This window comes from Ranitomeya variabilis, chromosome 5, assembly GCF_051348905.1.
Source record: "Ranitomeya variabilis isolate aRanVar5 chromosome 5, aRanVar5.hap1, whole genome shotgun sequence".
NCBI lineage: Eukaryota > Metazoa > Chordata > Amphibia > Anura > Dendrobatidae > Ranitomeya > Ranitomeya variabilis.
The window spans coordinates 598,715,960-598,743,841 of NC_135236.1; the positions used below are offsets into that span (position 1 = coordinate 598,715,960).

Genomic DNA, 27,882 nt, shown 5'->3' on the forward strand with positions numbered 1-27,882 from the left:
GCCATTTTCGACCACGCATGCGCTGCCGAAACTTCGCCCCGCCTCCCCGCTCCCAATGGGCAGCGGATGCGTTGTAAAACTGCATCCGCTGCCCATGTTGTGCTAAATTTAGCACAACGTCCGTCAGGCCGACGGTTTGCGACGGCCACGTACCGATGGATGTGTGAAAGTAGCCTTAGTCTCACAGGCAGAATGGTGGAAGATGGAACAACGCTGGATGCACCGGTATGCAGTGAAATCAAGACACCAGGGGGTGAGTGAGGGGAGAAAGAGCAGCTACGTGATGTGGCCTTTGTGTGACGTTTCAAGCCCTTTGTGTGTCCAGGTCAGAGACCTGGAAATAACAGCCAAAGCGCTAGATGTGGTGCGCTCTTTTGTAACATGTATAGAGGCATTCTGTTGAGGGTGCGCTCACACTGGCGAGTGTCAGTCGTGTGAGAGGATCGGGTACTATACGCAAATGACCCTCAGCTCAAACTGTGCAGCGAGCGGGAGCCAAGTGTCAGTGCGCTGTGCTCCGAGTGTCTCGCATAAGAGAATCGCCGCTCAGGTGCAAGGACGCAGAAAGTAATTTCTCCATCTTCTCCATTGCCGGCGGTCTCAGTAATCGCACTGCACTCGGATGACATTCACTAGATTCACATTCACCCATAGACTTGTATGGGACATGTCACCTGATGCTCTGTTACATTCACGGCATGCTCAAGAACCAAATATATAAAAAACAAATTTTATTAGAGAAAAAAACAAAAAAACAACATGACACAAAAATTACAAAAACCTGATAAGCATTAAAAAGTGGGAAACCAAAAAGCGGCATAAGAACCCACCATGTTGTAAAGAGGCACTACAAAAAAGCCTAGATAGCCCAATGGGATGCACATAGCAAATCTATAAACATTACTGCAAAGTATATCAGAACCTAAAAGGATTCTAAAAGCAGATAGCTAATAACGATGTGCAAGTAATTACCTCTGGGTGCTAAACGCCTGCAGGGGCATGGTGGGTTCTTATGCCGCTTTTTGGTTTCCCACTTTTTAATTCTTATCAAATTTTTGTGTCATGTTGTTTTTTTGTTTTTTTCTCTAATAAAATTTGTTTTTTATATATTTGGTTCTTGAGTACATTTTTTTTCATCGGATTTTCATGCAATTTTTTTACTGAACTATTACTATGTCCATTAAAATGGTTAAATAGGTGTAGGTACCACTTGGTTTAATTAGATTGTCATTTGACATGTGGATACCCCTATTTTTTCTGATTCAACCCTTTTGTTATTCACGGCATGCTGCAATTGTTTTTCTTATGCCAAATCGCCATGACAAAATAATCACAGATCTCCTCTGCCCCAAAAAACATCAGATAACACTCGGCCATGTTATACTGCAGTGTGAGCGAGCCCTAGTACCTGCTTTTGTTTTTTTAAATCCTAAATTTAACTTTTTATTTATTTTTTTTCCCCTTCCTCCATAGGTCATCTAGAGATGGTTCGTTTTTTGTTGGATGCTGGTGCTGATCAAGAGCATAAAACTGATGAGATGCACACTGCCTTAATGGAGGCCTGCATGGTATGCACTTAGGCACTTGTATCATACACCTTATTTACTTAAAGGATCATCAAAACACTTTACATTTTGGGCGTGCGCTAGCTATGCGTCCGACATAGGGCTTAATGGCGGCGTTAACTGACTGCATTACACCCCGTTATGCCGCGGTGTAACGCAGTCCGTCTAACAGACTGGGGAAACGTAATGTGAACCCAGCCTTACAGAGCAGAGATGTTTTGCTGATTACAAAGTAATACATGTTGACAGCTGGCAGCGCCAGTTTTATAAGTTGGCATTGCACAGCTCACTGTATCACGCCTGTTAGGATTAGATACCCAGACTGTGTTAAAATCTGGAAAGCGCTCTTTTTTTAAATCTGTGTTCTAGTTTCAATACCAGATCATGCATTGCTTACCTGAGGGGGCTGTGCATAGCAGGTACAACATTGGAAATGGCGTGAGTCCATTAGAGACGCAGTTCCGACCGCTTGTTCCTTGGCATATACTGCCAGAACTGAAATGAAGGTTTGAGAGTCGTAAAAAGCTTGTGGGGTATTCCAGGTGCTGCAAGTGGATGAAGGATGTCAAAGTTGGGTAGATTTAGGGTATGTGTACACATTCCAGATTATTCGCTGATTTTTCGCATTTTTTGCATGATTTTTTTGGCGGCTTTCCGCTGCAAAAATGCTTAAACGCATACATTAAGCATCCCATCGTTTTTAATGGTTTCTGCAATTTTTGTGCACATGTTGTGTTTTTTTTCTGCAAAAAAAAACGCATGCGGAAAAATACGCAGCATGTTCATTAATTTTGCGGATTTTAAGCGGTTTCCCACTATATTATTGCATTGGGAACCTCCGGGAAAAAACGCAAAAAATCCGCACAAAAAACACGCAAAATCCGCAATAAAAACGCGACAAAAACACGTGCAGAATTCCTGCGGAAAACCTCAGGATTTTCTCAGGAAAATTCTGCATACTTTCCGGACGTGTGCACATAGCCGAAGAGTTTTTATTGTGTTGCGCGTTTCAGAGTTGATTCAATTTCCTCAGATACATTATCTGGATCAACTCCGAAACGTGTAATACAGTAAAGTCTTTACCGTACTTTGAACATCCTTCATCCTCTGGCAGCGCCCAGAACATTATAGGATTTGATACACAGGTCAGCGGACTGTAATACACATGCTATGGCCCCACAGACTTTAAGTTGGGTGAATTAAACCATCTCATTGGCTATAATGTGTTTGAAAAACCTGAATTCAACAGGAGATAATTAGATGTTGTGAGATGGCGCGTTGCACAGTGGGTAGGCTATAAATGTGTTATCTTTGGAGTGGCAGGGTTCTTAAGGCCCCGTCTCACATAGCGAGATCGCTAGCGAGATCGCTGCTAAGTCACAAGTTTTGTGACGCAACAGCGACCTCAGTAGCGATCTCGCTATGTGTGACACGTACCAGCGACCAGGCCCCTGCTGCGAGATCGCTGGTCGTGTCGGAATGGCCTGGACCTTTTTTTGGTCGTTGAGGTCCCGCTGACATCGCTGAATCGGTGTGTGTGACACCGATCCAGCGATGTCTTCACTGGTAACCAGGGTAAACATCGGGTTACTAAGCGCAGGGCCGCGCTTAGTAACCCGATGTTTACCCTGGTTACCAAAAAAACCAAACAGTACATACTCACCATCTGATGTCCGTCAGGTCCCTTGCCGTCTGCTTCCTGCTCTGACTGAGTGCCGCCGTACAGTGAGAGCACAGCACAGCAGTGACGTCACCGCTGCGCTCTGCTCTCACTGTACGGCGGCACTCAGTCAGAGCAGGAAGCAGACGGCAAGGGACCTGACGGACATCAGATGGTGAGTATGTACTGTTTATTTTTTTTGGTAACCAGGGTAAACATTGGGTTACTAAGCGCGGCCCTGCGCTTAGTAACCCGATGTTTACCCTGGTTACCCGGGTGCTGCGGGGGGACTTCGGCATCGTTGAAGACAGTTTCAACGATGCCGAAGTCGTTCCCCTGATAGTTGGTCGCTGGAGAGAGCTGTCTGTGTGACAGCTCCCCAGCGACCACACAACGACTTAGGCTAGTTTCACACTAGCGTTAACTGCAATACGTCGCAAATGCGTAGTTTTTGCGAAACGCCGCATCCAGCAAAAGTTTTTGCTGGATACGTTGTTTCGTCATAGAGTAACATTAGCGACGCATTTGCGACGCATTTGCGACGCATTTCCAAACGGTGAATGCGTTTGGCGGCGTTTGGGCGTATGGTAGCGGTCCGTCGGGAGAAAAAAACGTTACATGTAACGTTTTTTGCTCCCGACGGTCCGCTTTTTCCGACCGCGCATGCGCAGTCGGAACTCCGCCCCCACCTCCCCGCACTTCCCCGCACATCACAATGGGGCAGCGGATGCGTGGGAAATATGCATCCGCTGCCCCCGTTGTGCGGCGGAGACCACACTAGCGTCGGGAACGTCGGCCCGACGCGCAGCGACGGGTTGTTCCCGACGCTAGTGTGAAAGTAGCCTTACCAACGATCACGGCCAGGTCGTATCGCTGGTCGTGATCGTTGGTAAATCGCTATGTGAGACGGGGCCTTTAGCAGTTGTCACCAAAGAATCAGGTCCCAAAGTTCCAAGTGTGAATGGAGCCGGAGTGCTTATGTATAGCCAATGCTCCATTCACAGCCTCCTATATACAGTGGGAGCCCCCTTTATACATACAAACACCCCAAATACCTATAAATAAAGAAAAGCTTCCCCTTGCTGCTGTTCCCACGCGGCCCTCTACATCCTGAGCATGCGTATAGCAGTGAAAGCAGGCGGTGGCCGTTAAGGGTATGGTGCGGCTCATGGGCCACTGTTTCACCTTCAGTTGTCTTGGTCCGCGCTCCAGATGTGGCCCATAGTCCGCACTTGGCCCAGCTCTAGTCTACACAGTTTGTACCAGTGGTGTTAAAGATAAACAAAGGGCTAAGGGAGGTCTGGTTTAAAGCATGGCAGCTATAAGGTAGAATAAGGAATAATAAAGGGCCTGACAAGTTGTAACAAGTGTATCATACAATGTGCATCTTGTAAACACATGCAGTGTAAGTGCTATTTTGTGCTATTATATTAGAATACTTCTGACTCCTGTATGGCAGACTCTGTGGATATGCCACACACACCTATCTTCAGTAGGAGGTCCCCTGATGCCTCATTAGGACTACTTCCCTGGCCGCAGAAATAAAATGTTTGTACATGTGCTATTATGTAGCCATGAATGGAGCCACCTTTTGTCACGGCAGCACTTTGGCACAATCGAAATGGGAGATCGGGGAACCCCGTCAGGAAAATCAAGGAAAGTTCTACATAGCTCTCCATTTAATGTAGGGCATCAGTCCAGATATCAGGGGGTACTCGTGAAGATTGATGTAGGTCCCAGATGTGGAATTTGCATCCATAGCATATGGATATGGCATGTCTGTCAGATAAACCCATTAAAGGGGGTGTCCGGGACTTTACTAAAAAAATCACAAAATGTATCTAAGCACTAACAGGCAGGTAACTGCAATTTGCTTATCTGTTGTGCATGGCGCCGTTCTTCCCCGGCACAGAGCGGTCACATACCGCTCCTGCTTGGGGATTCAACTGCCTCTGACATCACGTCTACAGAGTGGAGGCTTCTTTTCCTCCCCGCTCTGTTGACAGGGTGTGACTTCAGAAATCATTCTTATTAACATCCGGATCCCCGCTGCCAGAGAGCCGGCTGTCAATCAGAATGACCTCTGAAGTCCCACCCACGTCAGCAGACGTAACTGAATTCCTGGCAGAAGCGATCTGTGACCGCTCGGTGCTGGGGAAGAACAGCGCTGGGCTTAGATACATTTTTTTTTTTTTTTGGTAAAGTCCCGGATCCCCCTTTAGATTATGGTGCAGCGTTATACAGAGTAACCAATCACAATGCGTGAGTAGGATTCTGAACAATTGCGCTTACAGCTCTGTAAATACATCTGTAACCCTACTCTATGACTTTGATCTCTACCTTACATTTTGTGTTTTTAGGATGGACATGTTGGAGTAGCGCGCTTACTACTTGATAGTGGAGCTCAGGTCAATATGCCTGCAGATTCCTTTGAATCCCCTCTCACGTTAGCTGCTTGTGGTGGCCATGTAGAGCTAGCAGCTCTTTTAATAGAAAGAGGCGCCAATCTTGAAGAGGTGAATGATGAAGGTTACACACCTTTAATGGAAGCGGCGCGAGAAGGACATGAGGAAATGGTGGCACTTCTTTTAGCACAAGGTAATTTTATATCTGCTGCTCGGTTTTCTATAGATGGTGTACAGTAAAATTTTTCCAAATACTCCCATGTTTTGCACGTGAAAATTGTCACTGTTGCATGCTGATACAACTTAATATTGTAGGTGCTAACATAAATACTCAGACTGAAGAAACCCAAGAAACCGCTCTTACTCTGGCATGCTGTGGAGGCTTCGCTGAAGTTACAGATTTTCTAGTGAAATCCGGGGCAGATGTAGAACTTGGTTGCTCGACTCCTCTCATGGAAGCATCTCAGGAAGGACATCTTGAACTAGTGAAGTATCTTCTGTCAGCTGGTATGTGTTTCATAACTTTAGGCATCGTGTATTATTTTTCCCCTAGCCATGAATGTGTTGTCCACTTCTGTATAATACGTGCCACATAACCATGTCCCCAGCATATGTTAAAATCAGTGTTCCAGGTTCTCCTTCTGCACAGCTATTCAGTCTCAAAAATGGCGGCTGGTGGAGAAGCGTATGACCAGAACTGTCAATCGGCCTCCTCCAATCGAAACTCATTCTATGTGGAAGAGCTGTTTTACTATTTGAGGAGGCTGATGGCCATGTCTGGACACGTGTTCCTCCATAAGCAGACATTGTATGGGCTGGCTAGCAGTGTATCTGTGAGGAAAGATTAACAAGTGCACCACATGTTAAAGGAAAGGCGACCAGTGCCTTTAACCCCTTCACAACCTTGACATTTTCCGTTTTCTTTTTTTCCTTGTTTTTCCAAGAGTAATTTTTATTTTTCCTTCGCCATTGCCATATGAGGGCTTGTTTTTTTGCAGGACAAGTTGTACTTTTGAATTACATCATGTATCATGTGATGCACTGGAAAGCGATAAAGTTCAAAGTGCTTTGAAATTGCAAAAAAAAGCGCAATTCCACAATTTGTTTTTTGTGGGGTTTTATTTCCTGTGTTCACTATATAGTAAACCTGACCAGGCAACATAATTCTCCAGGTCAGTAGGAGTACACAGATACCAAACATGTATAGAGTTTGTTTTTTTTCTTCCTTTTGGTGAGAAAATTCATAAATTTGTAGTCATTTTTACTGATACCATTTTTGGATAGATACAATGTATTGATCGCCTTGTATTGCATTGTATTTCAGTGTTGTGGCAGCCAAAAAAAAACATTTTTTTTTTTTCTTCATGCGGTTTACTGATCAGATTAATTTATTTGATATTTTGATAGCTCAGACTTGTACAAACGCAGCGTTACCAAATGTGTTTTTTTTATTTTTAATGTTTCAAAAAGGGGGGTGATTGAACTTTTGTATTTTTTTTTTTCCTTACTTTTTACTGTGTCACCTTGGGGACTGACAGTGGGACTTAATGCGTAGATCTCCACTCGACCCACGGCATATGCTGGGAAAGATGCAGGCTCAATGCTTTTATATCAAAGCACATCCCCTCATAGATAAATATTGGGAAAAAAGAGGATCCATTGCAAAAGCTTGAAATTAAAATGTAATAATTTTTATTAAATCAATTTTAAAATAATTCTTAAATTCAAGCAGAACGAAAAGTAAGCCACCACCCCCTTGCTGCACCAATGCTTAAAGGCACGGGGCACTTTGTAAGTATCTTTGCTTTGTGTTTTAATTTACTTAACCTTGCGCCTTATGCCATACTTGTAAGCACTTTATAACTTCATATAGCCTCTTGAATTAAGCACTTGCACTTTATATCAGGCTTGAAAATACTACATCTCTATTGTAAAATCGCTTCATTGTATGGTATTTTGGGGTGGTGGAAGCAGGATAAGTGCAATTTTGATTACTATGCCCTACTATGAAGTGTGCACGCATAGTTTTAATTCCTTTGTTCAGCAAGCCACTACTGTTCTGTCTGCTTGCATCTATAAGGATTATTTTAAAATTGATTTAATAAAATTATTTAATTTTAATTTCATTCTCTTGCAGTGGATCCTCTTTTTTTCCCCAATATTTATCTATGTGGGGATGTGCTTTTATATGACATATTTAGAAGTACTTTTTTGCGCTATCAAATTATTATTTGGATTGTGTTTCAAACGATACTTTTGATGTACATGTACATCAGATGTCGTGAAGAGGTTAAAATTATGGTCGGCATAATTTCTGAACAGTTAAACATGTATACAAATGCATGCATTTATATGGCTGGCCATGGTGTACATAGACCTTGTGTATTGTGGGGTGATCTATAATGGCACATACAACCCAAGGACAGAACTTCTAGAAGAAAGACTTACCGTATGTACTCGAGTATAAGCCGAGAATTTCTGAAATTGCCCCTCTGCTTATACTCGAGTCATACCCAGGGGTCTTCAGGGGAGGGGGAGCAGAGCTGTGTAATAATACTCACCTGTTCCTGGCCTTGTCCCTGGTTCCACGGCGCCGGCAGCTTTTTCCTGTAGTGAGCGGTCACACGGTACCGCTCATTATAGTAATGAATATGGACTTCACTCCCATAGGGGTGGAGCCGCATATTCATTACTGTAATGAGCGGTACCGTCTGACCACTCACACAGGAAGAAGCTGCTGGCGCCGGGGAACCAGGGACATCGCGCCAGGAGCAGGTGAGTAAGCGCAGTGTGCGATATTCACCTGCTCCTCGTTCCACCGTCGGCGCCGCTGTGTCTTCTGCATCCTCTGCACTGACGCTCAGGTCACAGGGCGCAATGACACAATTAGTGCGCGCCGCCCTCTGCCTGAACAGTTAGTGCACAGGACGGAGAAGACACAGCGGCGGTCGTCAGTGGAACTGGAAAGGTGAGTAGCAAGTGTCGGGGGCCTGAAAGGTGAGTATGTGATATTTTTTTTTTGATTTTTTTTTTTGTTTTAATCGCAGCAACAGCATATGGGGCAAATATCTGTATGGAGCATCTTATAGGGCCATGTGCAGCATTATATGGGGCAAATATCTGTATGGGGCCATGTGCAGCATTATATGGGACAAGTATCTCTATGGAGCATCTTATGGGGCCATAATCAGCATTTGTGGAGCATTATACGGGGCAAATGTGTCTATGGATCATGTTATGGGGCCATAATCAGCATTTGTGCAGCACTGTATGGGGCAAATGTCTGTATGGAGCATAAAGAACTGTATGGAGCATTATATGTGGCACATTGTTATATGGAGCATCTTATGGGGCCATAATCAATATTTGTGCTGCATTGTATGGGGTATATTTTAATATGGAGCATCTTATGGGGCCATCATACGCTATATGGAGCATTATATGGGGCATATTTTAATATGGAGCATCTTATGGGGCCATCATGAACTGTATTCAGCATTATATGGGGCTCCTGATTCAATATGGATATTCAAAAACACTTAAACTACTGATGTCTCAATTAATTTTACTTTTATTGGTATCTATTTTTTTATTTTTGAACTTTACCGGTAGCTGCTGCATTTTTCCACCCTAGGCTTATACTCGAGTCATTAAGTTTTCCCAGTTTTTTTTGTGGCAAATTTAGGGGGTAGGCTTTTACTCGAGTATATACGGTTTTGTTTTGTTTTTTGTTTTTTATTCCTCCACAAACCCTTTAATCTCCCACTAGATATATATATTGCAGATACCAAACTCTGATGTTTTTACTTTAAGGTGCAAATGTCCATGCCTCCACGGCTACAGGAGACACAGCTCTAACATATGCTTGTGAAAATGGCCACACAGATGTGGCAGAAGCATTGCTTCAAGCTGGAGCTGCTCTGGTAAGTGTGATCAAAGCAGATAGGTTTTAATCACTGGTGAGGCCACATCTAGAATATGGGAACCAGTTTTGGGCTCCACATTTTAAAAGGGACATTCAGAAGTTAGTCAGTTTAAAGTTGGACAACTAGATTATTACACAAAATGATGAGGGGTTGGAAAAGTTGTGCTTGTTTAGCTTAGGGAAAAAAAAAGACTCGGAACAGATCTCATGTATGTGTATAAATATACAGTGGTGTGAAAAAGTATTTGCCCCTTCCTTATCTCCTATTCTTTTGCATGTTTGTCACACTTAAAGGGAAGGTGCCACCAGTTTTTTTGTAGTTTGTTTTTTTTGTAAAATTAAGCTTAAAATAGTAAATAAAATGTATTAATGCAATGTTTGCACTGTTTGCAAACATTTCTATATGAAAAATATTATATACTAGCTGTACTACCCGGCTTCGCCCGGGGTAATAACTGCTGTTAGCAAAATAGAATGTGTTAACAAAAATTTATTCTGCACAAAAAAACACAAAACAAATTGATAGAAATGTAATTATTAAAAGGCAAAAACTAAGCTAATAGAAGCACTTTACAACATATATTTCAACACCAGAGATATTCCACACAGATTTAACTAAATTGGCCAAGTAATGTGAAGTAATCTTCTACTACTTAATCGAGAGCCTTTTGATAAACGACATTCTTAGTTTTTCCTTCAGGTGCAAAGACAAACAGATTTTTGGCTGTTCCAACTCTTGAACAGGCCACATAAAGTTGACCATGAGAAAAGCTTGGAGATTGTAAATCTAAGCTAGCTGAAGAGCCCGGCGTTGCCTGGGCATAGTAAATATCTGTGGTTAGTTATAGCAACTCACTTCTCTTATTTTCCCATCACGCCTCTCATTTTCCCCATCACATCTTTCATTTTCCCCCTCACTCCTCTTATTTTCCCCCTCACTCCTCTCATTCCCCCCTAACACTTGTCATTTCGACCTCACATCTGTCATTTTCCGATCACTCCACTATTTTCCCTCACTCCTCTCATTTTGCACTCACCTTTTCATTTTCACCTCACACCTCTCATTTTCACCTCAGTATATACATGTTTGTCATCTCCCTTATATATAGTATACACCTGTATGTCATCTCCCCTGTATATAGTATATACCTGTATGTCATCTCCTCCTATATATAGTATATACCTGTATGTAATCTCCTCCTGTATATAGTATATACGTGTGTCATCTCACCTATATATAGTATATATCTGTGTGTCATCTCCTCCTGTATATAGTATATACCTGTAGGTAATCTGCTCCTGTATATTGTATATATCTGTGTGTCATCTCCTTCTGTATGTAGTATGTACCTGTATGTCATCTCCTCCTCTATATAGTATATACCTGTGTCATCTCTCCTGTATATAGTATATATCTGTGTGTCATCTCCTCCTGCATATAGTATATACCTGTGTCATCTCCCCTGTAAATAGTATATACCTGTGTGTCATCTCCTCCTGTATATAGTATATATCTGTATGTCATCTCCTCCTGTATTAGACCTCGTTCACACGTTATTTGGTCAGTATTTTTACCTCAGTATTTGTAAGCTAAATTGGCAGCCTGATAAATCCCCAGCCAACAGTAAGCCCACCCCCTGGCAGTATATATTAGCTCACACATACACATAATAGACAGGTCATGTGACTGACAGCTGCCGGATTCCTATATGGTACATTTGTTGCTCTTGTAGTTTGTCTGCTTATTAATCAGATTTTTATTTTTGAAGGATAATACCAGACTTGTGTGTGTTTTAGGGCGAGTTTCGTGTGTCAAGTTGTGTGTTGAGTTGGTTGAGTTTTGTGTGGCGACATGCATGTGGCGACTTTTGTGTGGCGACACAACTTTTTGTGTGTCGAGTTGCATGTGACAGGTTAGTGCAGCTAGTTGTGTGCAGCAAGTTTTGCGCATGGCGAGTTTTGTGTGGTGCGTTTTGAGTATGTGCAAGTTTTTTGTGAGGCAACTTTTGCATGTGTTGCAACTTTTGTGCATGTGGCAATTTTTCCGCGTATGCAAGTTTTGCGTGTGGGGAGTTTTCCGTGTGGCGAGTTTTGCATGTGGAGAGTTTTGTGCGTGGCGAGTTTTGAGCGGCGACTTTTGTGTTTCGACTTTTGTGTTTCGACTTTTATGTGGCGAGGTTGGTGTATGTGTGGTGAAATGTGCGCTGAGGGTGGTATATGTGTTCGAGCATGTGGTAGTGTGTGGCACATTTTGTGTGTGTTCATATCCCCGTGGTGGTGTAGTGATTATCCCATGTCGGGGCCCCACCTTAGCAACTGTACAGTATATACTCTTTGGCGCCATCGCTCTCATTCTTTAAGTCCCCCTTGTTCACATCTGACAGCTGTTAATTTGCCTCCAACACTTTTCCTTTCAGTTTTTCCCCATTATGTAGATAGGGGCAAAATTGTTTGGTGAATTGGAAAGCGCGGGGTTAAAATTTCACCTCACAACATAGCCTATGACGCTCTCGGGGTCCAGACGTGTGACTGTGCAAAATTTTGTGCCTGTAGCTGCGACGCCTACAACACTTTTCCTTTAACTTTTTCCCCATTATGTAGATAGGGGCAAAATTGTTTGGTGAATTGGAAAGCGCGGGGTTAAAATTTCACCTCACAATATAGCCTATGACGCTCTCGGGGTCCAGACGTGTGACTGTGCAAAATTTTGTGGCTGTAGCTGCGACGGTTCAGATGCCAATCCCAGACATACATACACACATACATACAGCTTTATATATTAGATTTTCTTGCAAATATATATATTGACCACTAGGGGGAGCATTTTCCGTTTTAGACCTCAAGCAGCTATAGTAAGACTTACCAGCTTTACTGTTAGCTGGAAAATTGGGGCAGTAACTGCTGACATCACCATTTCCCTCCCCTTTTGGGTGGTCTAATATCCCTAGGGCAGAATGAAGAGCAGCATCACAGGGCAGAGCCATTTTGTGTGACTGCCCTGTGATCTGCTATCACCAGCAGTTACTGCATCAGAAACACAGATACAGAGTTTACAAAAAAGCAGAACACAGTGGGCTCAGCAGCATGGTGGACTGGAGGAAAAGTGAAGACATGTGGTGTCTATGTATGGAGCAGCATTATCTGAGCAGAGCTGTCTGTGACTCATCCCTCAGTAAGATAAGAAGGAGATCCAGGTTTGCAGTGAATGGCCAGGCATTGTGGAGGGAGGGGAGAGATACATTGGTATGGCTGAGAGAGACTGATGGGAGAGAGAGCTCCCTCTCTGCAGGCTGTGAATGCAGCTTACCGGAGATCTCCGGGACTGTGTGTGAGGAGGCGGAGACAAAGCAGGAGAAGCACCCAGGGAGGGCAGCGTGTGAGAGCAGAGGATGTCTGCCCAGGACGTGCAGTGCCTGGAGTACAGAGGAGCATGGAGGTAAATCACCCACACTCCCCATCCTCCGGCTCCAGTGAGCACTTCTCTCCTGTGATAGAGTAAGCGGAGCTTGGCAGATAGCACTGGGCTATAATAAAATGGCAGCCAGCCACACCTACAGCAGTGAGTTGTGCAGCCCACAGAGGCGTGCCCAGCTCACTGCTAATGCTGCTGCAATGTTAGAGATCGGGTCAGCGCCGGTCTATTATCTCCTATGTCCATGGGGTGCCGTAAAATGACACTGATAGTGTCGTGAACTGCTGTGAAACCAAGATGTCAGCCCCCAGTGCCTTCTTTAAACTCATATAACACACTAAATCTGTTTCACATGCATTTAAAACTTGGTTATAGCAGCATGTTATGCTACATTAAAGTGATTTATTAATGATCTACAAACGCGGTACCTTCCCTTTAAATGTTTTAGATCACCAAACAAATTAAAATATTTGACAAAGAAAACACAAGTAAACACAAAATGCAGTTTTAAAATGAAAGTTTTTAATAAATAATTTATTATTTAAAAAAAATCCAATGGGAAATCAGGAAGGCAGCAAACACTTTTTCACACCACTGTATGTGTGTCCAGTACAAGGGACTTGTACATGACTTATTCCTTCCAAAGACCATAATAAGGATCAGGGGGAACTCATTACAAGTGGAAGAAATTAGATCCCGGCAGCTAAACAGGAAAGGGTTCTTTACAGTTAGAGCAGGCAGACTGTGGAATGCAGACCACAAGAGATAGTGATGGCCGACACTATAACAGCTTTTAAAAAAAGGGCTGGATGATTTCCTCAGTACACATAACATTGTGGGTTATAGATAATTTAGTGACTAATGTACAATTGGTGGAGAAAGGTTAAACATGATGGATCAAGGTTTTTTAAACATATGTAACTTAGTACAATGCAATATATTATTAAAACTTTGTACAATATAGGTTTTTTGATGACTTAAGCGATTTTTATTTCTATATAAATTAAAATCAATCGTGTACACTAAATACCGAAACCTTATTCCACTAGGGAAACTTATGCCTATCTGGAGCACATGAACATTTTTTTTCTTTCTGTAAACTGACACAAAAAAATATAAATGAAACAATAATTGCATTTGTGCCCCCACAATGTAGCAATGACCTTTCTCTTTGGTTACATGTGGCCAGCACATGACAGCCCCAGTCTCTTGTCGGCTGCAAGAAAACGAAGACTGGGAGCACTGCTACATCATTGCTGGGGAAAACCGGCAACTACTTTTCATTTTCTACGCATGCGTAGGTTTGAAGATGCGCCGACTGTAACAAAATCCTAACGTTTGACGGCAGTGTTTTAGCCCTGAAAGGCGGCAGTGTTGCAGCCCTGAAAGGTGGTCGCCGCGTCTCATATCGGCCAAACCTGGTGACAGGTTCCCTTTAATATTTTTAAAACATGTGTAACAGGAAAAAGAGAAGATCATGCCTTTGTTTATTCTCTGTGACCTTTGCTGCTGTAGAGTAGGGGAGATCTGTGAACTGAGACACACTGACCAGCTCACCCAGTGAAGGGTGTTTGAGCCAGCCTCAGAAAGAAAGCAGATTTTGTCGCATTAACACACAAGCCTGAGATTATTCTGACTCTCTCCACGCAATCTGTGTAAAAAAAAAATAAATAAATAACTGGAAGGAGGAGAAAGCCTAATAGGGTCGTAACAGCGAAAAACAATAGTGATAAAACATGAAAAATTGCTCACCTGGTTAGGTTTCTGTACCCAAAACCACATATGATGCTTTAAAAACGGCTGCCGCAGACTCACAAGAAGGAGAGATGAACGCTGAAGGAAGAAAAGGGGTTAAACCTGCGCTACCTAATAGATATGTGGATTCAAAAATTGGATGAGGTAGGCAAGGTTACTGTCAACACATACAGTTATATGAAAAAGTTTGGGCACCCCTATTAATCTTCAGCTTAATGTTTTATAAAAATTGTTTTTTTTTTGCCACAGCTATTTCAGTTTCATATAATCAATAACTGTTGGACACAGTAATGTTTGTCTGGAAATGAGGTTTATTGTACTAACAGAAAAAGTGCAATCTGCATTCAAACATAATTTGACAGGTGCATAAGTCTGGGCACCTCACCAGAAAAGTGACATTAATATTTAGTAGATCCTCCTTTTGCAAAAATAACAGCCTCTAGTCACTTCCTGTGGCTTTTACTGAGATCCTGGATGAAGGTATTTTTGACCATTCCTCTTTACAAAACAATTCCAGTTCAGTTAAGTTTGATGTTCGCCGAGCATGGACAGCCCTCTTCAAATGATCCCACAGATGTTCAATGATATTCAGGTCTGGGGACTGGGATGGCCATTCCAGAACAGTGTAATTGTTCCTCTGCATGAGTGCCTGAGTAGATTTGGAGCGGTGTTTTGGATCATTGTCTTGCTGAAAGATCCATCCCCTGCGTAACTTCAACTTTGTCACTGATTCATGAACATTATTGTCAAGAATCTGCTGATACTGAGAGGAATCCATGCGTCCCTCAACTTTAACAAGATTCCCGGTGCCGGCATTGGCCACACAGCCCCAAAGCATGATGGAACCTCCACCAAATTTTACTGTGGGTAGCAAGTGTTTTTCTTGGAATGCTGTGTTTTTTTGTATGACCAAACAACTCAATCTTGGTTTCATCAGTCCACAGGACCTTCTTCCAAAAAGAAATTGGCTTCTCCAAATGTGCTTTTGCATACCTCAGCCGACTCTGTGGCGTGCTTGCAGAAACGGCTTCTTTCGCATCACTCTCCCATACAGCTTCTCCTTGTGCAAAGTGCGTTGTATAGTTGACCGATGCACAGTGACACCATCTGCAGCAAGTTGATGCTGCAGCTCTCTGGAGGTGGTCTGAGGATTGTCCTTGACTGATCTCACCATTCTTCTCTGCCTTTCTGATGTTTTTCTTGGCCTGCCACTTCTGGCCTTAACAAGAACTGTACCTGTGTTCTTCCATTTCCTTACTATGTTCCTCATAGTGGAAATTGACAGGTTAAATCTCTGAGACAGCTTTTCGTATCCTTCCCCTGAACAACTATGTTGAATAATCTTTGTTTTCAGATCATTTGACAGTTGTTTTGAGGAGCCCATGATGCCACTCTTCAGAGGAGATTCAAACAGGAGAACAACTTGCAAGTGGCCACTTTAAGTAGCTTTTCTCATGATTGCATACACCTGGCTATGAAGTTCAAAGCTCAATGAGGTTACAAAACAAAAAAAAAGTGCTTTAGTAAGTCAGTAAAAAGTAGGTAAGAGTATATAAAACAAGAAAATGATAAGGGTGCCCATACTTATGCACCTGTCAAATTTTGTTTGAATGCAGATTGCACATTTTCTGTTAGTACAATAAACCTAATTTCAAGGCAGAAACATTACTGTGTCCAACAGTTATCAGATATATGAAACTGAAATGGCTATTGCAAAAAAAAACAATTTTTATAAAACATTAAGCTTAAGATTAATAGGGGTGCCCAAACGTTTTCATATAACTACTTAAACCAAAACTATTTTTTTCAGGACAAACTGCAGAACAATAAAGAAAGAAGAAAAAAAAAAAAAAGGCTGCACAAGAGGTACACATAAACACGATATCTCTTTAACCCTGCTGTTCTGTTTAGATTTTTAGAATTTTAAAATTGTACCAAATAAAGTAAACAAAAATAAAAAAAAAAAAAAATTCCCACAGAGATTACCCCCCTAATGACGAAAAGTCAGGGAGCCTCAAGTCTCAGAATCACACGCTGAATTTTTATAACATTATAGAATTTCAAAAACGGTCATTTTTGACCAACAGAACAGCAGGGTTAAATCTTCTACTGGTTTATTAAGAGTACTGCATAAACCAGTGCAAAATAACCACTGCCTTCCTGGCCTAACAGGCGATCAAAAACATAATGTAGGGCACAGTCCTTTTTGCTACAGGAATCGGTCTATTTCAGGAACAAACACAGGGTTCAGTTTACCTTAACATGAAAACACCGCTCCAAAGCTTGCACCTCCGGGCCCACACCACCCTGAATACTCTAGAAGGCTTGGTATTTATCCCCTGGACTCCTCCCACTCTGCAGCTGTTTAATCAACCTACCACTAAACATGACTGATAAACTCCTTACCTGGTGTGCTGGGTCAGTTGCTAGATTATGATCACTGAAGCGAATATCCTTAGTGAAACATGCTACCCCTACACTACTTTGCCAGTGAGTTTGTCACAATATGCACTGCTCAAAAAAAGGAAGGGGACACTTAAATAACACAATGTAACCCCAAATCAACACTCCTGTGAAATCATCCTCTCCAGTTATGACGCAACACTGATTGTGAATCAATTTATCCTGCTGTTGTGCAAATGTAACAGACAACAGGTAGAAATGATAAGCAATTAGCAAGACAACCCCTATAACGGAGTGGTTTGCAGGTGACCACAGACTATTTCTGTTATCATCCTCTTTTGGCTGTTGTTTAGGTCGCTTTTGCATTTTGTCATTGCTCTTACGCCTAGTGGTACAGCAACAACCCATAGAAGTTCCTAAGGTAGTGCAGCTCATCCAGGATGGCACATCAATACCACGAGATGTGGAGGGGGCTGTAGTAGGGCAAAAGCCTAGCAGCAGGACCGCTACTTCCTCATGCGCGAGGAGCAGTGCCAGAGGCTTGCAAAAAGACATTCAGCAGGCCACTAACATCCATGTGTCTGCTCAAACTGTCAAAAACAGACTTCATTAGGGTGGAATGAGGGCCCGACGTCCATAAGTGGGTATTCTGCTTACTGCCCAACACCGTGCAGGAAGATTTGGCATTTGTCAGAGAACACCAAGATTGGCAGATTCAACATTGGTGCCCTGTCCTCTTCACGGATGAGAGCAGGTTCTCACTGAGCACATGTGATAGACATGATAGAGTCTGGAGACGCCGTGGAAAGTGTTCTGCCTGCAACATCCTCCAGCATGCCAGTTTGGCAGTGGGTCAGTAAAGGTGTGTGGAGGAATTTCTTCGGAGGTCCTCACAGCCCTCCATGTGCTAGCCACAGGTACCCTGGCTGCCATTATTTACCGGGATGAGCTCCTCAGAACCATTGTGAGAACATATGCAGGTGCAGTGAGCCCTGGGTTCCTTCTAATGCAGGGGTCCCCAACCTGTAGCTCGGGAGCCACATGTGGCTCGCGGTCCCATGAATTGTGGCTCGCAGCTGTCTGTCAGCTTGGTGCATTAGCTCCAGTTGTAGCAAACAGTTATGAAGAGCACATCTGAAAATGGTGAATTTTGTGAGCAGCCCGGCACAAAAGAGCAGATCTGGATGCACATATAATGGTGTTAGGGGTTTTGAGATTATTTAAGAGGAGGTGTTTGAACTTGGATGTGACAGTGTCTTGGGAGTGCTTTATAGGAGAATACTGAATGGGGGTATTGTAGGAACCCATGGATTTTTGTATACTGATTTGGGGTGATTGATTTTTGTGGAAAAGCTTTGGCTACCATTATTGTGAAGAGGGCGGGAGATGATTGTGGCTCGCGACCCTCTCTCAAGGCTGGATGTGGCTCACGACCCTCTCTGAGCTGAATGTGGCTCTCAAGGTCAGAAACGTTGGGCACCTCTGTTCTAATGCATGACAATGCTAGGCCTTGTGGCTGAAGTGTCAGCAGTTTCTGCATGATGAAGGCATTGATGCTATGGACTGGTCTGCCTGTTCTGAAGAATTTAATCAAGCACATCTGGGACATCATGTCTGGTTCCATCCACCAATGCAACTTCGCACCTCGGACTGTCTAGGAGTTGGCTGATGCTTTCATCCAGGTCTGGGAGGAGATCATCAGGCACTGTAGGGAGGTCATACAGGAATGTGGAGTCAATACACACTACTGAGCATAATTTCCTATTCTTGAGGCATTTCCACTGAAATTGGATCAGCTTGTAATTTTGATTTTCCACTTTGGTTTTAATTTATGTGGATAATTTTTGTTTTATTGTTCTCAACACATTCCACTATGTAAGGAATAAAGATTTTGCAACTGGAATATCTCATTCAGTGATATCTAGGATGTGATGGGTTTTTTTTGTTTGTTTGCTTTTTGAGCTGTGTGTGTGTGTGTGTATATTATGTATCTATATATCTTAGACACACACACACACACACACACACACACACACACACACGTACGTGTGTAAAAGTTTGTGCACCCCTGGTTAAAATTACTGTTATTGTGAACAGTTAAACAATAGAAGATGAAGTGATCTTTAAAAGGTCTAAAGTTAAAGATGACACATTTCCATTGTACTTTAGGCAAAAAAAATTATATTATTCCCATAGTCCTAATTAAAGAGGCTGACACTTCATCAATATATGATCAACATAATATATTATGGTAAGGTGCTATATAGATAACAAGTGGTAAGAAACAATGTGTTGATAAAAGAATATTTTCATTAAATAACGATGGTATAAAATTTTTTAAAAAAGACATGGCAGAAAAAGGGGCCTCAAAATGGTGGGGGGAAAAAAAGCAGCAGCTGGTAATAAGGTGCACAGTGCAGGTTAAAGAGTATAATACAAACACCTTACCACAGTAGATTATGTTGATCAAAATTATTATATTGTCATTTTTTACATTTTAAAAATTACAAAAGGAAGCTTGTGTACAAAAGTATGAAAAGTTTGGACACCCTTGGAAATTTGTGTGCTCAGATAACTTTGACCAAGGTTTAAGACCTTAATTTGCCTGTTAGGCCCATTTCACACATCCGTTTTTTGCCATCAGTCGCAATCCGTTGAATTTTGAAAAAAAAAAAAAAAACTGATTCGGCCACATCTGTTTTTTTTTTCACAGACTTGTATTGGCGACGGATGGCCTCACGTTTCATCTGTCGTTCGCAGGAGCCGTCAAAAATTTTGTCCGGCGGCCGGAGACAATGGATAAAGTAACGGGTTTTTTTTTGTGTATGTTAAAAAAAAAAAAAAAAAAACTGACAGTGACTGATTCGTCTCCGTCTGTCATTTGCTAGAATGGAAGCCTATGGGCACCAGATCCCTCAAATGACGGAATCCGGCGACAGATTCCTTTTTTTTTTTTTAACGGAGCATGCTCTGATCCAATTAGCCATATCCGCTAGTCGGATCCATTCAAAAAAACGTATCAGTCGCATCAGTTTTTCACAATCTGCGATGGATCCGTTGAGCCAACGGATTGTGACTGATGACAAAAAACTGATGTGTGAAAGGGGCCTTAGAGGTTTGGCTTGTTCACCATCATCCTTGATTTTATAAAAACCCAGCCTCTAATCTTGTGCAAAAAACAGCAACCATGGGTCTTTCTAAACAGCTGTCTAACACTCTGAAAATTAAAATGGTGGAAGCCCACAAAGCAGGAGAAGGCTATAGGATGGCAAGTGTTTTCAAGTTGCCCTTGTCTCAGTTCTACATTTAATTAAGAAATGACCGTTAACCGAAACGGTGGAGGTTAAGATAAGGTCTGGAAGACCAAGCAAAACTTCAGTGAGAGCTGCTCGAAGGATTGCTACAGAGGCAAATCAAGACCCTCACTTAACTGCAAAAGGCCTTCGGAAAGATTTAGCAGACTCTGGAGTTGTGGTACATTGTTCTACTATTCAAAGACACCTGCACAAATGTGGCACCAAGAATAAAATGTTGTGGAATTATGGAAATCGCAGGATGAATACATGTTATTTATATCAAATTATGAAAAACTGAACCAACATTTTTACTCTACCTTGATTCATTCCACTTTAAGTATTAGCACCATGCCTTAGCGGCTATAAATGTGTTTATTAATGGTTTTCTGAGGAATGTTCTGTTACGCTGAATTCACTTGGGCAAATCCTGAAGATCAGCTTCTGTTGCAATTTCTAACAAATGACATCTCGTATCGAGCACATTTGAGAGAAGTCTGGAGGCTCTGCAGGCCGTGGCAATACCTTTAGGCCATGCTGTTTACAGTAGCATGAGCAACATGTAAAATTGCATGGTCTTGTTGAATAACTGCTCCAGGGTCACACTGAAGAAATGGCTGTATCACTGGTTCCACCACCAAATCAATCTAATGCCAAGCTGGTAGTGTGTACCTGGAATGAAGGCTATGGTGGTCCAGCTACTGTATATTATGCCACCACACTCCATAATTGTGGGAGAAGGACTGGTGTGACAGTCCCTCGTGAAGGTCTCTGGTCAGGAAATTGCATGGTCTCCAGACCAATCTACAGCTACTATTGCATCCAAGGCGAAAGCAGGACTTGTTGAAAAGATTGGACCTCCATTCCAGCCGCTCCTGCTGCTTTGCTTAACACCATGGTGCTTTTGAGATTGGTGGCTTGAGGTCTATAGAAAACTTATAGCTGGACTTTTGGTCTGTAGCCCAATGTCATGCAAACCCCTTCTGATTTTGTGTAAGCACTATTGAGGCTTGGCTCTTGATTTCTAACTTCACATGCAATACAGACTTGATCAATCATGGACCCGATGGTACAGCCATTTCTCCAAAGCGTCAAGGAGCCAGTTTTCAACACAACACTAGGCTGCATGTTGCTTGTGGTATTGCGAGCAGCTTGTATGGCTCCAGACTTGTCCCCTATCATTTGGTCAGCAATTGCCAAAGCACAGATTGCGAAAAGGCAGCAGAATCAATTTTGCTCAGGTACTTTTACTAAGTATTTTTAAGTCCCTCTTATTTATTTAGTTATTTTTAAAACAAATTAGGAGAAATTGAGAAGTCCTATCTCGGTAGTGGGAAAGTCTGTATTCACTGAATACAAATTATAGCGCAAAATTGAGAATTTTGATAATGAACAATTCTTGCAGAGAGCAGATTTTCTCTGGTAAGATACCGTATATTACAAAATTTCTTATTTTCACGTGTACAATAAATTGCTTTATGGAATAAAAATTAAAATGATGGTTCCTTTTTCAGCTTTTAATTATTAGTATATGCTGGAATAATTTACGTTAATCTGAGGTCTGTGAGGATACCTATATATAAAATGTAATTTTTTCCTCTTTGGTAGGAACATGAATCTGAAGGAGGCAGAACACCTCTGATGAAAGCTGCTCGAGCTGGGCACTTGTGTACTGTTCAGTTTCTCATAAGCAAAGGTATGTCTTCATTAAAATATCTATAATAAAGAGAAACCAGGCGCACAACTATAGTCAAAGTAACAGGGAGGTGCCAAGGGGCCGGTAGTAATGAACTACATGAGCAAGAAAGAGAAAAAAGGCACTACCGTAAAAGCCCGCACACTACACCAAATAGTAATAATATAAAGCTTTATTAAGTACACCAAAACAGCAGAAAAAATGCATAAAACATAAGTAAAAACAGAGCAATAGCACCCCACTCCTGGACCCCCTATGCTGTGAGGGCACTACATCCACAATCCAAATGGTAAATAGAATGATGACAATAAATATATAATTACAAAAAATATCAACATGAATATAAATATACAATAGTAACCATACACAATCCCAATGGTTAATAGAATGATGACAATAAATACACAGTAACAAAAATATCAATATAAATATACATATACTGTATATATATACTGTATATTTATATTGATATTTTTGTTACTGTGTATTTATTGTCATCATTCTATTAACCATTGGGATTGTGTATGGTTACTATTGTATATTTATATTCATGTTGATATTTTTTGTAATTATGTATTTATTGTCATCATTCTATTTACCATTTGGATTGTGGATGTAGTGCCTTCACAGCATAGGGGGTCCAGGAGTGGGGTGCTATTGCTCTGTTTTTACTTATGTTTTATGCATTTTTTCTGCTGTTTTGGTGTACTTAATAAAGCTTTATATTATTACTATTTGGTGTAGTGTGCGGGCTTTTACGGTAGTGCCTTTTTTCTCTTTCTTGCTCATTCATTAAAATATCTATCTCAATACTTCTATTTTTTAAAGATTATAACTTGGATTAGGATAAGCAAATTTTGAGGACACAAATCGCAGAAATTAAATGTAGCAGATTTTTTTTTTCTGTAGAAACTACCAAAAAAAAAATAATCTGCTAGGTGTAAAGATGCCTCTCACTGATTACTGTACTTTATTTTTTTCCCATAAACTGACACATACACTATATATTGCTTCTCCTCTCCTAAAAATTATATAGCCTTTTCAGCGCCTACTTGATGGCTCCAGCACCACTGTTGGTGGAATTTTCACTTCATCTGTCCATAGCGGTTTTATACTCATGATCTTCGCTGCTGCTGAAATAACGGAGATGGATTGTGTTATGTGTTTAGTGTAGACTATGGGCTACTACATGTGCTGTTCCATATGTTAGCCAACCTCTATCCAATTTATGTAGCTGTTCCTAGCTCCTAATATCACTGATGTAATTGATAACATCCAGCTAACTGCTTTACTTAGGCTTACCTTTCATAAGGCTGGTTCATACATCAACTTTCAGTGACAAAAATAGTCTTTAAAATTCTTACTGAAAGTCCTTGAAGTAAAAGAAAGCCATTGACATGCTTGGCGATCCCATGTCATGGTTAGTCATAAGGAAGGAAGACTAGCGGCAGGTTGTTAGTCACTAAAATATGGACTATAGATGTTAGTTGATGTTGTAACATTTTAATGATTGTATCCTCCTTTCATTTCCCCATGACTTGATGTCAGGCATGTTTGTGCAGTCTGTGTATAAGCATCGTTGGCATTTATGCAATATGTATTTTTTTTTTTTCTTATACATTTTAATTTGTGTTGCTGAACGCATTGGGTCCTTTCTGTGGACGTAAGAAGAAGCTGTTAAAGCACCACCGTGTGTTTTGTAGCACTGGGCTGGTGCTACTGAACGAAGGTCCCACACCCCTGTCTCATACTTACCTGCCACCGTCTTTACCTTTTTTCCGCTCAGCTCCACTTCTGCGGCACCATCTTGTGACCATGACTTCTGACTTGCTGGAAGTCAGAAGCTACGTCACAAGCTCGCGATGTAAGTCTGAGAGCCAGAATGAGGCTGTCTATAGACTTCCGTTGAGTTGTGACCTCCGGCTTGCTGCAACAAACACTGGTGGAGCAAACCAGTAGGTCACAAACTGCTGGTGACTGGTGTGGTGGTCATAAGAGATGAAAACAGCGGCATGTAAGTATGAGAGTTGGGGCAGTGACCTTACATTAGAAGCACCACTCCAGCGCTTCAATAAAAACACACTGCTGGAATGTTGCTTTAAACAGAACCAGTCTTCAGGCTTTTATACCATGAACTAATGGCATGTATGTAAAAGCTCTTTTAAGACTGTTCACATGAGGAACTTTTGGTGAATTTTGATGTAGCTATTTTTTTTTTTTGTTATATAAATAACACAGGTCAACAAAAAAAATTTTTTTTTCTGGTGTCCAAAATATTTTAATGAATTTGGGGTATTTTTGGGGTGCTGATTCTGAATATGCTATCAGTTTTGCCAGATTGGCTCAAGTTTTTGAGATTTTTGGTATCTTATTTATAGCACTTGTTGGTAAATGCGACGCATCATCTCATTAATTTCTTTGGATTAGTACTTGAACTGAGCAGTTCTCAATATAGTTTTGTGTTAATTAGTGTTCTAAAAGTTTGTTCATAGCTTGATTTTTGCACTAACTTTATGTTGTTGTCTGTTTTCCAGTGAAAAGCATGAACTCATCAAGAAGAAGTTGTCTTAACGATCCAGACTCATTCTGTTACATTTGTGGTGAATACACACTGCCAAAACATAGAAGAAACATAGCAGACTTCGTAAAAAAAGTGTATTTTGCCTATTTTGGGGTTATGCTTGGGGACCAAGACAAGTTTTGGGCACCACACGTAGTGTGCAAAGCATGTATCGAATTATTACGAAAATGGAGCAAAGGACAAAGAAAAAGCTTCAAATTTGGTGTTCCAATGGTGTGGAGAGAGCCAAAAAATCATCATGATGACTGTTATTTCTGTGCAGTGCAAGTGCAAGGATTCAATAAGCATAAGAAACGAAAATGGGAGTAACATGGAATCTGCAAGAAGGCCTGTCCCTCATTGTGAAGATGTGCCTGTACCTGTGTTTACCATAAATAACAGTCATCATGATGATTTTTTGGCTCTCTCCACACCATTGGAACACCAAATTTGAAGCTTTTTCTTTGTCCTTTGCTCCATTTTCGTAATAATTCGATACATGCTTTGCACACTATGTGTGGTGCCCAAAACTTGTCTTGGTCCCCAAGCATAACCCCAAAATAGGCAAAATACACTTTTTTTACGAAGTCTGTTATGTTTCTTCTATGTTTTGGCAGTGTGTATTCACCACAAATGTAACAGAATGAGTCTGGATCGTTAAGACAACTTCTTCTTGATGAGTTCATGCTTTTCACTGGAAAACAGACAACAACATAAAGTTAGTGCAAAAATCAAGCTATGAACAAACTTTTAGAACACTAATTAACACAAAACTATATTGAGAACTGCTCAGTTCAAGTACTAATCCAAAGAAATTAATGAGATGATACGTCGCATTTACCAACAAGTGCTATAAATAAGATACCAAAAATCTCAAAAACTTGAGCCAATCTGGCAAAACTGATGACATATTCAGAATCAGCACCCCAAAAATACCCTAAATTCGATGAAATATCTTTGGCACCAAAAATGCTGTTGACCAGTGTAATCTAATTTCACAAGTATTACACACACGGAATCTGAAACCTCTGGTACTGGTTTCTCCGTTACCGGAAATAACAGGACGCGTTAAAGAGCCCCCACACAGAGCTGGCTCCCGCCCCCGATCACCGCAGCACTCAGCGTGAGCCCACGTGATCGTGGCGCCGTACATATACTTCTGTGTGCAGGGACGCAGCTCCCGCAGAGCAATATATATACGGCACATGTCGGGAAGGGGTTAAGAAGTCGTATGCAAATAAAAAAAAAAAGGTTTTCATAAGTCATCTCATCCTTCAAACAATGAAACCACACTCAAGTCAGCTGAAAAATTTTAAATAAGTTGTAGTGCTATGTGCTTTTCTTTTGACAGGGCATTAACTAGGTGATAGGTGAGTGAAATACATTTTTTCCTAGTGCCAATAAAACCCATCCCACAAAAAAAGACTGGTTTAACCATTCTATTACCTGTATGCCCATAGTAATAGCTTAAATTCGTCCAGGGGATGACCGATTCCCTTTTGAGGAGTTAAAAAAAAAAAATGTATTTCCTACTTCTCTTTACATTATCCCCTTAATACCAGATAAAAACATTAAGCCCCTTGTGTTGCAAAATAAGATGAAAAGACTATTTGAATATTCAACCGAGAAAAAATTCTAGATCTGTTAAAGGCGCATGTACGATGAAAGCTGGAAATGTGTGTGGTCAGGGAGGGTTGTTAATAGCCTGCTCATGTGCTGGTTAGGTGTGCTTATTTTTGTGCTTTTTCCCCACCTTTTAGGAGCCAACATTAATCAAGCTACTGCCAATAATGATCACACCGTTGTGTCCCTCGCATGCGCCGGTGGACATCTTGCTGTTGTTGAGCTGCTGTTGGCAAAAGGAGCAGATCCAACGCATAGGCTTAAAGTGAGTTACTGATCCTACCGCAGCAGTGCAACCGTTAATGACTGGATTATAGAAATTGCACCCAAGGAACGCCACTTGCTGTGGTGGTGTACATGGAATAGTGAGCGGACTCCAAGGGGAGCAGCGACAGTAAAAATCTGAGAATTAGACGTCTGAAGGAGACGTAAAGAAACTCCAGTTTGTCTGCTTCTAGGTCCTGTGAAGAAATGGAGGCTCCAGCATTCCAATAAACCTTGAGTTGCACAATCCAAGCAATATAAACACAGAATACAATCTTGCATGCTTGTCTTATTGGAATGCTGGAGCTTGTTGTTCTTCTTTGATCATATTTCGTGTGCTTCCTATGGCATCTCGGTGGGCGGTGCTGTATTACTATGAGGAAAGTGGGCCTTGGTCATTATAGAGACGGCTTGCAGATAATGGCCTTGTCGATTTCCTATAGTAGGCTGGCATTCTACCTATCGGGGCCCTTTTACACTGACAGATACATTGGCTTCTTATAGTGGCTCACATTACAAACATTCTGCTCATCATTTCCACATTCATCAGTGTTTATACCCCGTCCCAGCCATCAACATGATGGAAGCCTGCACAGCCCCACATGTGTACCAGGTGCCATGATGTACCGTTCAAGCGAATTCATACATGGTGTCTGGAGAAATCAATGTGCTGCGTTTTATGACCACGAGAACTGACCTTATCCAAGTTGTTGAGCCCTAAGTTTAATTTATAAAGTTTCAGGATAGATTATTTTATGTATCCTTCTGAAACTAGATGTTTTGGACAATGAGGGCATGCGTGCTGAGAAGACGTGTGAGTCTGCCTAAGTGCTGTTTACATGGCCTGATCCAGGCCCTCATACCACCTTTAATTGGCGGTTGTTTACTTGCTTTTTTACACTGATGGAGGATTAAAAAAGAAAATCATTGCACCCAACAAACAGATGTTTTGCTAGTTTCTTAAGAGTTTGCCAGCCTGTTTGTACAGGCCTATAGTCGGCGACACGGATTTTTACAAACACTCATTCCTTGATTATTGGCTTATCTAAATGGACCGTAAGGGTTGTGTTTACTTCAGTCTTGTAATAAAAATGTAGTATCATGCTGAAATATCAAAGACCAAGTTCCTGATCACTTTTTGCTTTGTTTCTGTGCAAAGTCCCTCCAAAACCATGACACCCAATTCATTAAGACTAGCGTTTCATATGCCAGACTCGTATGGACTGGAGTAACGTTTATGATGTTAAATACGCCACTACTTTTAAAAAATTTTATGTGCGGTTTTAGGAACCTACTTTTGCGGGTGAGACCACCCAATTTT

The 27,882-nt window shown here is 41.6% G+C and overlaps 1 protein-coding gene across 1 annotated transcript in view; it reads left to right on the forward strand.

Annotated features, from left to right (window-relative positions):
* Positions 1–27,882, forward strand: part of LOC143776553 (ankyrin repeat and KH domain-containing protein 1-like) — a 196,800-nt gene that overhangs the window by 108,729 nt on the left and 60,189 nt on the right. The window contains exons 7-12 of the mRNA XM_077266025.1: positions 1,474–1,568; positions 5,586–5,823; positions 5,946–6,137; positions 9,444–9,553; positions 22,027–22,114; positions 26,435–26,562. Of these exons, the coding sequence (XP_077122140.1) occupies positions 1,474–1,568; positions 5,586–5,823; positions 5,946–6,137; positions 9,444–9,553; positions 22,027–22,114; positions 26,435–26,562 (851 nt within the window). The remainder of the gene's footprint in view (positions 1–1,473; positions 1,569–5,585; positions 5,824–5,945; positions 6,138–9,443; positions 9,554–22,026; positions 22,115–26,434; positions 26,563–27,882) is intronic.